The 16550-nt window shown below is 43.7% G+C and overlaps 2 protein-coding genes across 5 annotated transcripts in view; one reads left to right on the plus strand and one right to left on the minus strand.

Annotated features, from left to right (window-relative positions):
* The window catches only part of LOC119162228 (uncharacterized), a 43854-nt gene extending 31405 nt beyond the window's left edge, over positions 1-12449 (minus strand). For 2 of the 4 annotated variants that reach the window (XM_037414690.2, XM_075879057.1), the window contains exon 1: positions 12304-12449. In XM_037414690.2, coding sequence (XP_037270587.2) covers positions 12304-12377 — 74 coding nt within the window. In that variant the 5' untranslated portion in view covers positions 12378-12449. Of the gene's footprint in view, positions 1-2477; positions 2566-3547; positions 3632-12303 lie in introns of all 4 variants that reach the window. The other 2 variants (XM_075879059.1, XM_075879058.1) reach the window with 2 other exon arrangements.
* A 3487-nt stretch (positions 12450-15936) lies between these two features.
* The window catches only part of LOC119161543 (carboxypeptidase D), a 71669-nt gene continuing 71055 nt past the window's right edge, over positions 15937-16550 (plus strand). The window contains exon 1 of the mRNA XM_037414083.2: positions 15937-16387. Coding sequence (XP_037269980.2) covers positions 15976-16387 — 412 coding nt within the window. The 5' untranslated portion in view covers positions 15937-15975. The remainder of the gene's footprint in view (positions 16388-16550) is intronic.

Raw genomic sequence — 16550 nt, forward strand, 5'->3', positions numbered from 1 at the left:
CACTCGAATTGAGGTGTGCAAAAATGCTGATATTGCGGGAGCCATTCAGGTCAGTTACCGTCTTCTTCAGTTTCTGCGTTTTTGAAGGGAGAGCTGACGCCAAGAATATATTTGTCTTCAACTCCCTCTTCAAGTTGGACGTTGAAGGGTTCTATTTTGCTCCGTTTGAATCGGTGTGAAACAAAACTGGGGTTCTAGTAGTACCCGTTTCCTAGATTACTTCTGATACTTTATTAGTGGTGACCTACTCCGAATGTCTGATTTTTTTTTAGTGGCCTTATACTTTTCACACAAGCTTCAACAATTTTTTTCAAGAAACTGGCAACACTGTCATATTCCTTCGCTATTGTCCTTGGTAGCACAATGTCATTACGACCATTTCGGAACTCGATAGCTTTGTGAAACCCTCTTATGTTGTTGTCTTGCTTCGGGAATGTCTTTCGTGCAGTGCCATTGGTATCTATGGCTCCGAAATCTCGTGACGAGTAAGAGAAATCCTCTTCTTCAAAGACTTAAGTTCGCAGGACGCAGACATGACTGCCCGAATATAGTCCACCTTCATCCTCGACGGATGATGGTCCTTGGAGAGTCCGCTTCATTTTCGTGTTATTGGCGATTAAAGCTCAGTTATATGACACCCAACGTACTTCGCTGTTATTCGGAATTACTTTCCACAAGCGGTTCGACCCATTCAGAAGAGTTTCTCCGGGTTCGTAGGTGACGCTTGGAAAAACAACGGCATCCGCCAATGGTTCACCTTATGCGAGGATGACTTCGGGTTGTTTATTCGTCTTTGAAGATTAAATGATGTCACCACAGATGAAAGGAACGACAGTTTCTTTCTGCACTAATTATGGCAGTAATTACTGAGATTGAAACAATTACTTTTTAGCCAGAGGAAAAAGCCAGTCGGGTGAAACTGGTGAAGAAAGTTCTTCCTACAAATAGTATAAAACCAATTTAAAATTTCGGAAAGGCAGGCACTGGTAATCACCATGGAGCGAATAAATGTGGCTAATTTAGCTGACGAAATCGAAACTGACGCACCAAACAGCGCCTCTACAATTCACTTCGAAAACACCCTCAGTGAAAAGCTAATTGTTTTCAAGTATGTAAAAAGTAAATTTTTAAAACCCATTTAATGACTGCCGTAATAATTGCTCTTACACATCTGAAAGCGCCTTCTGCCAAAGTAAACGAAACCCCACAGGTAGCATGGAGATGCGTATTTTCTGCAATTTTAAATAATATTAGACACATTTGATTGATTTAATTGATATGTGGGGTTTAACGTCCCAAAACCACTATATGATTATGAGAGACGTTGTAGTGGAGGGCTCCTGAAATTTCGACCACCTAGGGTTCTTTAGCGATCACCCAAATCTGAGTACATGGGCCTACAACATTTCAGCCTCCATCGGAAATGCAGCCGCCGCTGCCAGGATTCGATCCCGCGACCTGCGGGTCAGCAGCCGAGTACCTTAGCCACTAGACCACTGCGGTGGGGTACTAGACACATTTTCTAAAACATCATGTCTTGAGATCCGCACATGATAGGGGCCTAACTAAGGCTTGGGCCTGACCGGGTTGGGCTCATGGGCTCAAATTTGTTTCCTATACCTAAAGATATGATGGGCCCAAAGTTGTTTGATATTGATTGATATGTGGAGTTTAACGTCACGAAACCACCATATGGTTATAAGAGACGCTGTAGTGAAGGACTCCGGAAATTTCGACCACCTGGAGTTCTTAAACGTGCACCCAAATCTGAGCACATGGGCCTACAACAATTCCGCCTCCATCAGCAATGCAGCTGCCGCAGCCAGAATTTGATCCCGTGACCTGCGGGTCAGCAGCCGTGTACATGAGCCACTAGACCACCGCGGCGGGGCAAAGTTGTTTGATATGCACCATCAACGACGAAATCTGATTTGTGCGGGCCAACGTTCCACGATGCTGATATGTAGATCCTTATAGCTTTACTGGCGCAACACGCACTATTCCTCTCTCTTAGTTATCGATCGTCATCTTTTACACCAGCATAATAGTATCTGCGGGAGACTCCAAGGTCAACCGGCTACCACCATGCTGCTTGTTCTACCGGCATGCCTGAAATGCAAATTCTGAATAGAACAGAAGAACTGACACAAAAGCTCGAATTTTATGTTCTCGAGTGAGCGGGAGCTCGTGCGGAGCAAAAACAATTGTGATGACGAACGTTTGCTAGACCGACGAAAGGCAAAGCTCCAACAGTAGGAATTTGTTGACAGGCTGTTGCAGCTCGTATTGCTAGAAAGTCAATATGACAGAGATGTCAAATAGAATATTGGAAGATGAATCACGGTACACACCAACAAAATGCCTTGTTTTTTAATCATGCGTTAACTAGCCATTGGACTAAACCCTAACGATGTTGTGGAGTTCGTGATTAAAAAGAACTGATTGACACATATTTAAAAATAATTAGAGTGGCATACCTATAGCGTTCCATGATCACGAGCACACATTCCTATCAAGTTGACAGATGAAACGATGCAATCTATGTTTTTTCTCTTTTTTTCCAACCTGCAAAATAGGCAGAAGAAACTGTTCAAATACATCTGAGCAGCAAAAAGATTAACGTGTCAATCTATTTTGATATATTCATATTTATCGCGGGCCATGGCTGCGCAATAGTGTGGAAGGCCAGGAACACCTTGGGCTCGGGAAAAAAGAACAACACCTGGAGAATAAAGATGGCCCTGTCTCGAGTCGGTGCAGTACCAAAGAACAGGAACAAGTCAGCAAGCGAGGCCAGGCAGCAGCGTGTTCATTATTGTAAAGACTACACTGCCGTGGTGATGAAAATTACATATTCTGTGGTCTATTGAACGTTGATGACCATGGCTCATACCTACTCGGGGAGATTAGGCATAGAGTTTCTCACAAATACCTAGAGAAAAAGTCACAAATACCTAGAGGGAAGGGACGATGTTGTAGCATTGGGAATTACGTTAGATGCGTCTGTGAGCTGGTTCACAACCATGCGAGTTGTGAACTCCCCATAGGCTCTATGTATCAAAATCCTAACACGGCATTGGCTGAAATGGCGGAAGTGAATAGATTTTAGCGCCGTCTCTTAATTTGACACCAAAACTTACTATAAAACGCAATATTTTATGTTTTTGCGTTTAGCAAGGTTGTGAGCGCCGCTGCATTCAGCCAAAACAATTGCAGCACCTAGGATTTGTTCTTAGGTGAGTTGGTGTCTAAGGGTGCTGAGCATGTTACATTGTCGCTGTGATGGAGACGTGATAAAGGACAGAGGAGCTGCTTGTTCTCTTGATTTTGTATCCTTTTTCATGTTTTCCGCATTACGCTAGAAGTAACGTGGCTATAACTGGCATGTTCGTGTGGTACACAGCTAGCACAGCGTAATGGACGGTGCAGCAAAGTCGGTAGTTTATGAGATTTATGTGGTAAGCCCACGATGTCTACATTTCGGCCAAATAGTGAGCGGCAAGGCGTGATGCAAACGGGATGCAGTGTTGATCCGGGTGGATCCAACCTGTGAGTCTGTCGACGGCAGCAGACGACTTTGCCCGAGCAGCAAACGTGGTGCCGTTGGAAAGACTTCATGAACATATAGAACCTGAAAAGAAAAGAACGCCTGCAGCGCTAGTTGCAAGTAAATAGCAATGTTCAATGTTCCCACTTTCTCGTCATCGGGCTTTCATAATTATATGGTATCCCAGCCGGCGTCTCCTTGATTTCGCGATTAGTGAAATTCAACCGCTGTGCGCCAGACAAAGCGGCCGATTCGCGGTAAGTACTGATCGGTACTGTTGTGCTTTGATTTGCATTCTACCGTATTTGTACCTTGTTTGTGCGGCCATTCTTCCCGTCGTGTTAGTGAGACACATTGTGAACTGCAGAGCGGAACAGTTAAAAGGATTCGTCAAACTTTTCGTGAGTAATCGATCTCGCGCACGCATTTTCAAACGAGCAAACGAAAAGCAATAGAAATAATTATGGCGCAGCGTTAGAACCATCGTAGCACGAAATTGCAAGCACCGCCTTCGATGAAATAAACCTTGACGCTTTGACCCGGCTTTGATTACGCCTTTGTAGAGCAAAAACAGATGACAGTGGCGGCGGGCACCGTGCAAACTCAATGCCGTTTATTGAGGGGACAACACCAGTGTTGCGCGGCGTTGAGCAGCCTAAAAAAAAAAAGCGCATGCACAAGTGGCGATGCAGTGTTTCGTATTGTCGCTCCCAGATGACGCGACGATCGGCTCACTTCCGTTACGTGGGCCAATTGCGTGTCCGGGTTTCGGAACGCAGTTTCACAACTCATATGATTGAATAACTCTGTCTGCGAGGCTTGTGTTGAGCGAGGATTCGACTCAAAAGAGAATACGGCTGCGTAAATAAAGCTTCTCTAAAAGAAAACCTTTACGAGAGGCTCTGATTCACTCGTATTACTTCCTAAAATAAAAGTCCATTTACCTTGACGGCACAACCAAACGGTGAAAGAAAGAAACAGACGACATAAAACTGGCAGAAAGAACACTCGCTTTGTCGTCTGCCGGCCAAGTTTAGCGGCCGTTGGTCACTTCTTATGCTTCGTAAAGTTGTACATCAACGTAGAAGGTTCTAGTGTTAAATAAGACGCATTTCTGTGCAACGACAAACATAAATCGCTTATTACGTGCTCGTTTAATACGAAACGAATCATTTTAACGTGATACGATACACGTTTTCGAGTTATACAAATCAGAGTCAAGTTCAAAGCTCACATATCCCGTCATTCTCTTGCATCCAGCAGCTCACTAGTGCCGGATTTCCCTATAGGTATGATTGTGAGAAACTATGGGATTAGGTGTTAACTTTGTTCTTTTCCGACCTCAAGGCACAAGCGCCAAGCAAGTGGCGTGGTGCGAGCTTTCCGTACAGGTCTTCAGGTGTCGCCCCCGTTGAAACGACACGACGACAGCGCACCACCAGCAGCGGGAATTAAAGTGCCATATAAGCCTCCTTTTTTTTCTGCGAATTTATGTGTTAGATAGGCATTAGTACGCATACAAAAAACTGTCTCGAATTGAAGTAGGCAGAAGCATATACAGTGCAAACTCGTAGAAGATGCAAAAGTGAGGCTTTTTGGTGGCAGCGCGAACTAGAAAACAAACAGTCCCGCTAATCAGGTCGCCAAAGGCCCGCGAATATGTTGATATCAGTTACAGGCAGTTTTCCGAATACTGTGAACGAAGTGTTGCGACATTTTGAGCTGTGCAAGGGCAGGGATGCTAACGCCCTACCTTTGTTTCCTCCAACGAAGGTTTCGTGCAGTTTGATTTGTATGTCAACCAGCAACGGACAGCGTCTGTGCTTCGGAAATCTGTGTTGGGGCTATGCGTAGTAGGTATACCATGTTTGCTTATGAACGCATATGCATGCATGTTGATCACTGGTATACATGCTGAAACGTCACTTACGTGGCCTTCATTTTGTGTAAAAATCGATGCAGTCGCAATAAAATGAATTACTCAGTTAACTTGCATGATCAGCGTTATCAGTGTTTATTATGGCAACAAAAAAAATCGAGAGAGAAGGCTGCAGCAGTGAGCTTGGGACAGTCATGATGCAGAAGCAGACAACGGTGTCTGCTATGCGAAACGCCCGCCACCTTATCAAAGCGCGCTTCTGCGTTTAAAACCTATTTCATTTTTACACAGCTAAAAGTTATACAACCAGTATTATTAAAAAGTAAATTGAGTGGTAAAGGTTCAAATGTTTTTACAACTGCCGTTAAAATCCCGTCGGTGCAATTGTCGCGACCGATTTTCGTCCCTATTATATGCTGTATGAGTATATCATTACCTTGCGAGCGCTATCCTTTCCACTGTTTATTCCATTACGTAATAAAATAGTGTCAGCACATGCAGAGGTGCATTCAATAAATGGAAACGAATCTGATTGATTTGCTAGCTGATATGCACGTCGAGGTATCAAGATACTTTCGAATACAGTCACATGGTTCGCTAACGCCCCCAGCCCTCTTTTAACGTGAAAATTCTCCATTAATACACGAGTTTGTTAGTCGAGACTTGCCAAGAATCTTGCCAAGAATACACATGCGGTATGCAGGTTACATACACGTTCACACAGATGGCTCAAGTATTACAACATCTTCAACATCAGCATTTATTATACCACAGCGAAGTATTCAGGAATCATTTAAACTATGTCGCACGACGTCATGTACAACAGCTGAGCTCTTCGCTATTCTGTATGCTATAAAGTTTTGAACTCAGCAGCAGACACGATGAAATGGTTACTTTTCATCGACTCACAGGCCGCATTAACATCACTCTCCAGTACGAACACGCCATTAATTAGTGATAGTATCACATATAAAACACTTAAAGACCTTACCAAAGCAAGCCAGAAATGACATGAGATCAAATTTTAGTGAATACTTGGCCATTTCAACATTCCTGGACACACAGCTGCTGATGAAGCGGCACGACAAGCACCTCGTAAAGACGTTCCTGTTTCTTTATCAATCCAGGAAAATGAATTGCGTAGTATTATAAGGACTACAACTTTCAGCATGAGGAAGAATGATTGTTTTGACCAAATCACAAAGAACTATGACATATCAAATCGATCCATTCACTGAATTCGAAATCACGCTAGCATTAGATAGAAGTATGGAAACACTTATACACCGGTTGAGGCTAGGCACCACGTACGCAAAACTTTTTTTGCAGAGTTGGCAGAGCTAAAGCTCCCGAATGCGAATGTGGATTTATAGATGAAGACGTATGTCACCTTCTTATAGGCTGTCCATATCATGACACGCCGAGACGGCGTCTCAAATCGGAACAAGTGGCATTAGACTGCAGATCATTTAGTATCGAAAATCATCTAAGCACGTGGCCAACCAGGGCTTTACAGACGTACGGTTTAAAAGCGTTAAAACATTTATACAAGACAGTGAAGTCGCTGCCAAGTACTAAAAAATAACGAAATTTCATTAGTATAACATGTCGTACTTATTATGCGCAGTATTATATAACATTTATCGTATGGTGCGTGCTAAAGTTCATGGCGAGTCGACTGTTATGTACACAAGTGAATACATCTCCATAAGGACCAGACGTGTGCTCTGCTATTTTATTACGGTTCGATCCAATGTCAACGAGGGACGTTATCAGAGACCATATTCGTTGACCTTTGAACATTTCGTAATTGTTGTGTTGGTGTTGTTTGAAATGTGCATATGAGTTTTTTTTTTGCATGTGTGTGCTAGAGTGTTCTATTTTTCATGGACTGCTCTTTATGTATGTGTGTTCAACTTTCACTCGCGGGCTAAGGAGTAGCCGGTGCCGTACTTGTGTGCTAACATCTTCTTATAGATCATATCTATAAAAAAATACCTCTACGAAGTTTCTTGTGTATATTGCAAGTTCGTCATTTGGCTAATGAAACAATTTTGCTTCCTGAATCTTTTCTTTTTGTTTCTTTTTTCTGCAACATTCAATTAGAAGGGCACAAGGCGCAATAAAATTTTGGATTATTAGTGGTACGTAAAAGGTCAAACAATTCAGAAAAAATTTCAATTTCGCGCCCTGTAGGGCAAATGTGCGACGTCGCTACCACTTCTGATTGTGACGTCTTATTTTATTAGTTTTGTTTGCTGTTAGTTGCCACCCCCCCCCCCCCCCCCATGCTTTTCACGTAGAATGGTGACGGTGGCAACGAGCAGCCGACTACTAAATCCATAGACTTCTATGGAAGTTACGCTACCAGTTTACATATACCTTAGGTTTTCTTCGGCCCGAGATCGAGTGGAGTCGCCGCCTGGTGGCCATTGGCTGAAGCGCGCCCAGTGTGGATTGCTCCCTGCGTCGTCTGCTAGCTACAGCACGTGCGCGTACGTCATACTCATCCTGAAAAAGTGGTTTGTCCCATTCTGTTTACGCAAGTCTATCTGACTGTACGCTTGTGTATTACGATCTACAGACGCATTTGTCCTTGCTTGGCTGTATATGCACTGCAACAGGGTCAGTTCGTGCACTTGCCGAGAGTGTTGTGTATTTATCGTATGCTCCGTTCGCCAGGGTCATTGCGCTGCTGTTTCCACTTTGTAGTTGAAACGAATCTTGAAGTGCACTTGGCGTCGTCACAAACATGAGTATTAAATATTGCGTGAATTCAGTGTCTTAGCGACTCAATGACATTCGACGTTTTGCATTGTTGTTAGGTACCTAACCACAGCGCTGTTGCTTTTCGGTAATTTGACGAGCTTTGTGCTTGAGAACCTTTTATTTTGCGGTCCTGGTGCCATAACAGCGAAATATTTGTCTACTGAATTCTAACACTTCGGTAGTTGAACAGTTTTTTAAAGAGCAGAAAATAGAATGACATTGAGGTGATAAAAATTAAGTCACCGAGTGCGATTCGAACATGGGGGTAAATTTATACGGACATACCCGTGGGCTTAGATTTGGCTTCGCTTTAAAGAATCCAGATAGTTAAATTTAATCCAGACGGCATGCCTCACAGTTATGTCAACTTTGACGCAAAACGCCATCTTTTTTTACAATATCTTGAGTGCTTTTATGGCATTAGAGACTGACGGAAAGAGCGGGCATTATGCGTTTGTTACATCAAATATGCGAACATTTGTTGCATCACTGCCATGCAGATAATCAGTCGAATAAAGCTGTGTGCTGAACTGTTACCTTTTTATACTGGTATTGGAGTAAGAACAGGCGTGCTAAAGCACTGTTAATCGCGTAGCTTTCTTGAAAAATAAACATATCAGCTGCCCTAAGTTCATTTCATGGAGAACTGAAGAAAAAATTTGGGCGCATTCGCGGTTACCTTGGCTCATCGTTCCAGAATATATAATTTCTTTCTTCCTCTTTTTGTATTCAAGACGAACATGCGTGAAGATGAATTAAGGCGTGCTAAAGCAGTGCACAGTAGACGAAACACAAGCTCAAAATTCAGAACAAAATAAAAATAGAAGAAACGTGACAGTGCAAAACCGTGGACAGTCGCCAAGCGTAAACAACCCTTTCAATAGTTGGTTCCGTTCCCCTCACAAGTAATCGTTTGCCCTCTATGTTTGGGTTATAACTGGCGCAGCAAATGCAAAAGCTGCCTCCGAGCATGGTGCGTCGGGACGCTTCCTCCGCTTTTTACAAGCGGTGGCCACATCAGAGAAAATTGCAGTGGCTTTAAGAGGTGCTCTGCTGAAATGAACGTATGAGCGTAGTGAATGTTTAGCTGTAGCTTTGTCAAAATATTATGTATTTTAACGGTGGGAATGTGGCTCTTTGGTGAAATGTCATGGCCGTTGTGGCAGTCTACACCACACGTATACACAATAATGTGTTAATTTTGCGAAATGTCAACGCCACGGCGGAAGTGTACGTCGCACGTGTACATTTTAATTTGTTAACTAATGCAAGCATGACAGACCCACTTAAGCAAGAACAAGTAGAATACGATATGCAAATGCATGGTGTAAAATTACATAGCCATCAATCGTTACGGTTATTAAGATACCCTAAAGGCCCAGAAGGAAATACATGGAGGAAGGGGGGGGGGGGGGTAACAATGAATAAGGCAAATAGACAAAAACACTAAACAATAAAATAAATATACATGAAGAAGAGTAACTAAAAAACATTAGAAAGTCAAGAATTGGTTAAAGAAAAGCAATCATAACAAGAAAAGCAACCACAATACAAATATATTTCCATCGGAGGGGGGACACACGTTTTAATAACGATTAGCTTAAAGTTTTAGAAATGACTTCACGTGATTAACAAACGACTCATGATCGGCAATGTGTGCGATGTCAGTAGGCAGAACGTTCCTGCACAATGGTGATGAAAAGTGGAGAGGAATAGAATAGATGAGTGCGGGCGAAAATGAGTTGAATTTTATAGTTGCGTTCCAGTCATTAAGTTATATGACAAGCTGGCCTGATAATAAAGGTACCGTGGGATGGACTGATTGTACTGTAGCTTATGAAATAATGTCAACAGTGTCAGCATCCTGCGCTTTTATAGAGGAACTGAATTGAGTGAAGACTTGATGTCAGTTATGCTTGTTGTGCGCAAGTATTTTTTTTTTTTGTGAAGTGAGCAGCTTTACTTTGTACAGACTCCAGCTTCTGTATTATGTTCGTATACAACAAATGTGCCGAAAAGGTCATTTATTACAAGCGACCAGAGTGATCTTGGTGACAATTATTCTCAATACGCTTGTGATAATACTTCAACTACATGCTAGGGACAGTTCTGTTACGACTACCTATCAGTTCTATGGCTCAACTCGTGAGGCCATGAAATGCGTACAGACCATAAACAGATTGGGAAAGTTTGCCGATTACTATCTTGCTCTGAATCCTCGCAGACGTGAAAATCTCGTGAATAATAAAGCATCCAGAATAGCCCTGCCCGATACACAATATGTAAGGTGTGTCTACAAAGTCACATATAAAAAGAAAAAGCAAAGTCTAAAACATCCTTTCATTCGCTAGTGCGTTTATGAATCGTGTCCATGCATAAACACATCCGTCATGACCGAGTGACAACTTTACATGAGTATAACGAAATCGTTTTGACGCGTCTAAGACGCGTCAAAACGATTTCGACTTCCGATATGACTTCTGCAGTGACATGAACAATGGCAATCACGAAAAATGCTTCGCATTTATTGGCATATGGCAATGCTATCCACAACGTTGAAGTGTTTTCTGATAGACATACTCGCTATGCCACCCACCCAAGTCTTATTAAAAAGGATACGGTGCGACACATAACAATGACAAACGCTTTACAGAGCTAATTGTTTTTGCTGGGTAAGCCACTTCAAAGCATAACCGATGAACTGGCGCCAAAAAGAAAGTTCTGGCGCGGCTAATCTTGCAACGGTTTTTGTAAACAGAAAACTGAAAAAAAAAAGACCTATGCCGTCTTTATTGTGCCTTCGCGTGCAAATAACAGGGACAGCTCGTTGGTACGTGTTTTTTTTTTCTTTCTTTCACTGCGACATGCAACGCACACAGCAGAGAAAACGCCACAGTAACTGCATGCGGTAGGTACGCTGGCTTTTTCCCACGACGCGAAACTAAACACCTTACGACAGCGCCACCACATTTTCATGATCGCTCGAACATCCGGCTTAGCAGCACTACGCATTTCGCATGAGAAAATGCCCCTGCAACGTTGCGCTTACTTGCAACCTTCTTGAGGTTATGCGAAACTTTATTAAATTTGGTACAATACATGCGTGGTCTGTACCCGGGACAGAAAGACGTCAAATGCACTGCACTATATGTTGTTTTTTTATTGGTGGAGGGAGGGTTCTGGGCGTTGTTAGATTTGCCGACTTTTTTTTTTCAAAGGCTAAAACCACAAGCAGCTATTTTTTAGTGGCCAGATTGCCTTATTTCTAATTTGAGCGTTTATAAACTGCGTGGAAAGGGGCTCTTTACGCATAAGCTTCGTATGCACTTCAGTTTTTAGATCCTAATTTTATCTATTTGGGAGGACATGCTTTTGATTCGTCTCACTCAAGAACAGAAAAAAAAGAAAAGCCATTGTGTCGATTTGCCTTCACTCTGCGCTGAAGAAATCATATCGTGCCACTGCAATATGCGACAGAGCTCTGATGCGCAAGTATCGAAACTGGTGATGACAGGCTATCCACCAGAAGCGATAACAGTTGCTGAAATCCTGATGCAGAAGTTCAACCAAGGCGTAAATGCATGCCAGTGACTTCGCCCCGCATAAATGTGCACGTGAACTTGTTCGCTATTTGCATAAAGTTTCGCATAACCTCAAGGCGGTTGCGAGTAAGCATAACGTCAGAGGGTATTTTCTGCCTCCAACCAGCTCGCCAGCCTTCGCCTCGCGTAACAACAGCAAACGCAACAAAACGTAGGTGTAATAGTAGCAACTGCTAGTACAGCACAGAAAAATGAAGCTCCAGGTCAGCTCCCCTCATTTTCAGTGTTACTAGCGCAATAAACGCGGGGTGCGGGAGGGATGTGGCACAGGGCAGAGCGTGTCGCATAAAATACATCACAACTAAAGAGCTCAAATTTCTTCGTTGATCATCCCGTCATTCAAATTTTTCTACGGCACAAATGCTGTGCATGATGCATTTCATTTTCCGACAGTTACCGGTGCAACGTAGAGTTATTATGAACACAACGCTATGAAAACATTGAACATTACCACCATTGTTAGCATGCAAATGGATTAATCAGTGAGAACCACGTCGCCGGCTTACCTGCGAGGCGTCGATATTTTCACGCTGACGCGAGATGATCCAGTTATGTCGACGAAGCAATCAGGCCAAACCATGCAACGTCGCAACTCTCACATCACTCCCGTCGACCAGTGGACTGTGAAAATGAAGTTGACAAGGTACGGAGCGCCACCGCTACTTGACCGGAAGTATGTAAGACACGGGTTTTTATCGCCAGTGAGGAAACATCAGGTAAAACGTAAGAATGACAATTTGATGAAGGGCTGAGATAAGAGATTCTACATTCGTCCGAAAAGAACAAACTAAAATTTCTGCGCCAAACGCCGCTTCTATAGGCGTACTGTGCTTGTCTGTCCTTTTCTCTCCTTTCTTGCTGCTGTGCGGTTTTTGCGCTGTTACGTTATGGACCAGTACGAACTCACCCAACTTATTCTTCTGTGTACTGTATTCACGCGTGGCAGCTGCTTTTGCGTTGGTATCCCCCCCCCCCTTCCTTTTTTTTTTTTTTTTGAGGACCTCTGCGTCTGATCGTATAGCTGAACGCACATTGTAGTCTTCGCCAGCTCATTCAGTCTACCTCTGTGTGCGGGGGATAATCCGATAATCATTTAATTTAGAGTTGAAGGCACTCAAGTTGACATGTAGTATTTTTTTGTGCGCTAAAGAAAAGCCAGAAAAATGAAAAAGAGCAGTTAGCATAGATGATAAACTTCGTTATCAACAAGTGTTAGACAACTTGTGTATTGAAGACTTTTCTTTGCTAAGGTTACTGTTTAAAATACCTATTGAGCAATTTGTTAATTATCGAGAAGTATTAGGACGTGCTTAGAACAATACTAAGCCAATTCGAGACGCGTGACGCCTGCAGTGCTTGTCGTCGTCGTAGGTCTCCCCAGCGTGTCAAAACACAAACGTTGTGCAGATCTTGTACAAAGGATTCTAGCGTGAATATGTTTAGAAAATAGAACTCATACAGGCACTACATCGTTCGCAAGCTGCTTTAAAACAAGCGCGCCAATAATTGTCATCACATCGTGCGCAAAACCGTTCATAGAGCGCGCTGAGCGCGCATACGGTCTCAAAATAGAACGTGGGATGGCGTGACCTGGCTCGCAAGCTTTTGAACGCACAATAACGTGATTTCAATCCCTATCATACACACAGTTACTAAAATAAAACATGAACCACGTGGTATATGTTTTCTAATGAAATCCTCCCAGATCCTAATGGTTCCTATCTTTTCGGGTCGACATACTCGATGACAACTGATTTGTAACACACATGTTTCACACTTACTCGCTACGTTACATGTCCAACAATCTACTGACCACTGTTCGCATAAGTGCGCTGACCTAGTGTTTGCAAACACTGCAATGGACATGATCGATATACCACTGTTGTTCTCATATGGGATCATAAAGCAGTGGTGTTCAAAACCAAACGCCAGCTCATACTTCATGTATATAAATAAACAGTTTCCAACTCAGAACATTTCCGTAGTTATTTAGAGAGACCGACAACAACCCAGAACATGAAATCAGATGACTCTATTGATAGAAAGAATGTTGGTCGCATTAACTCAAACCAATCCTGTTTTTTTTTTTTTTAGTGAGAGGTAGATTTATATTTTTATTTCTTCATAAGTCACGAAAAATGACCTGTGGCGCCTCTCACGGCAAAAAAAAAAATTCGCTGACTTCTTTGTACAGTGCGTGACTTGTCAATTAAAATCAAATAATCATCTCTATGCCAGAACTCTGAAATAATTCTCAGCAGTTTGATTAGACCCGATCACGGATGATTTCTTGATTGGCCTTCGAAGATATAATGGTTGAGTAATCGGTATTTCAGTTAACATTGCTTAAGATAGCATGTTTTGACTGCATGTACGGCATGTGATACGTCGCATGCCGCTTAACTGATACATTTCGTATACATCCGCAAAGTAATACCTACCTTCACTGCATCAATGCTTTCGCATTTCATGCGTAGATACATGGAGGTGCGTTCAGACATGTGTAGTATTTAGAATTTAAGGATAGTCAACAAGCAGCCACGAGTTTCTTTTTTTCTTTTTCCCCCCGTTAGGTGCTTACACGGCACCAACGAGCAGCGGGCGACGGAACAGCTTGCGCGCTCGACGTATACACTTTTCCCGTAGTGCATTGCGCACCCGCGAGGTGTTCTGGGATTGCTTGGAAATGTTCTGGGATTGCTTGAAAGTGCCTGGGAATATCTTTAGTTAAAAGCTGCAGTGAAAGAAAAAACTTGATGGCGATTGCGTAATAAAAGTGCCAAGCCTGAGGGAGCATATAAGCTAGATAACATTCCTTCTTTCTCCTTTTTCCTTTCCTTCTGCTTCTTATGTCTCTATTTTATATTTCTTTCTTCCTTGATCTTTATTTTCTCTTTCCTCCTCCTTCTCACTCTTTGTATCTTTTTTTCACAATCTCCCTTTCCCTCTCTCGATTGATCGCTTCCTCTTTTTTTCTATCTCTTTCTCTCTCTGTATGTTTTTTTCTCTGTCTTTCTCTGTATTTCTATTTTTCTCCACTTTTTTCCTTTGTTTCTCTTTATTCCTGTTCCTGTGTTTATCCTTTTTTTCCAACTACATCTTTTCCGTGTCTGTTTCTTTCTGTTTCTATGTCTTTCTATGTTTTTACTTTATTTATATGTCTTTATTCCCTTTAACTGTCTTTATCTCTTTTAATTTCTGTTTAGTGCTTTCTTTCTCTCTTTAGTTAGACATCTTTCTTTTTCTATCCCTATTTCACATGCTCTACTTCGTCGAGCAACCTTCGTGCTGGCCCCTGCTGTACTCGTTAAGGCTCGCTCAATTCCTTCGGCGCCCACACACTAGTGAAATTTTGCACGACGGAGCTCAAGTTATCAATAGCTTCAACTGCTTCGCTATGAAAAGGATACCGTGTCATTAATAAAGATGGAAAAAATTGTAATGATGCAAATTTTCAACGCGTGGTGCGCGGATTTCGGTTTTACGTCGTGACGCCGGTTAAATATTCGGATTCAGAGGTTACACACACTCTTGACTGCCCACGACTTTCAGCACACGTGAGAATGTACACAAATCGACATAGTTTTTTTTTTGTTTGAGCTCTGAAATTATATTTTTGAAGGTCTCTCACATGCTATGGAGAAGATGTTTTCACACGCTCTCTCACACACACCCTATATTTATTGTGCTTTTGCGTAAGTGATGAACGACTTATGTGAACCATGCTTGCAAAAGATCTATGGCTATGTTTGAAAAGCTCGCCTCCCTTTCCGGGAGCTTAACAAAACATGCTTTTCCAACTGCTTCCGAAAAAAGGAATGACCGATTACTGCAGCGCAAGCTCGTGCATAACCCTCAGTGCCCACCCGCCGTGCTCGACCCTCAGTCCCTGCCACGCGGGGTATTCGCTCTCTGCGAGAAGTACAAGCAAGAGAACGTGAGCAACAGGCCTGGCCAGGCGTCCCGCATCCCCTTTTCCTGCTTTAAAGATGGCGCGTGCGGGGCCGTCGATCGTTTCTCGTGACGTAACGCGCGCCGATTCAACGTCACTTGTGACGCATCTGTGGCTGCCGTGGAAACGGAGCCCAAATGTGGGGAGGTGCAACCACAGTGGGCGAGAGAAGCATGAGGCTCGGTGGCGGCAGGAGGCGCCGGGCTCAGAGGCTAAGCCGGGGCTAATGCTAGCTGCCACCCCCACCCTGCGTGCGTGCCGCGCCGTCTGCTCTAGCACGCGCCGTGTCGCGAGAGCCACTGCTGCGCGCATGGCCGGCCTCGCAGAACCGAGGCAGCAGCGCCTGCTCGGATGGCCGGCGCCGCGGATTCCGCTGTTGCTGCTGCTCACGGCTCTCGCGCTGGGCTCGCCCGCCGAGAGCCTGCCGCAGCAGGAAAGCAGCGAAGAGCAGCGCTCGGATGAGTATCGGGGCTTCCAGTTCAAGCACCACGATAACGTCGAGCTGGCCGACGAGCTACGACGTGTCTCACGCGCCTGTCCGGACATCACCAACCTCTACGAGCTGGGTCACCGCAGCGTGCTGGGACAGCCCCTGTGGGTGCTCGAGATGACCGACAGGCCAGGTGTCCACGAACTTCGTAAGTAGAAGCACACTTTCTCGCGCGCCACTCTTCCTCCAACTGTATCGGCGCACTTCGCGCGAACGCAATGAGGCATTACAGAGAAGCAGGGCAGTTCGCGGATAGTCCGCCTACGATGGCAGAATATGCTTGACCGGTGACGGCTTTTTCACAGCATTTC

The sequence above is a fragment of the Rhipicephalus microplus genome, chromosome X, assembly GCF_043290135.1.
Source record: "Rhipicephalus microplus isolate Deutch F79 chromosome X, USDA_Rmic, whole genome shotgun sequence".
Taxonomy (NCBI): domain Eukaryota; kingdom Metazoa; phylum Arthropoda; class Arachnida; order Ixodida; family Ixodidae; genus Rhipicephalus; species Rhipicephalus microplus.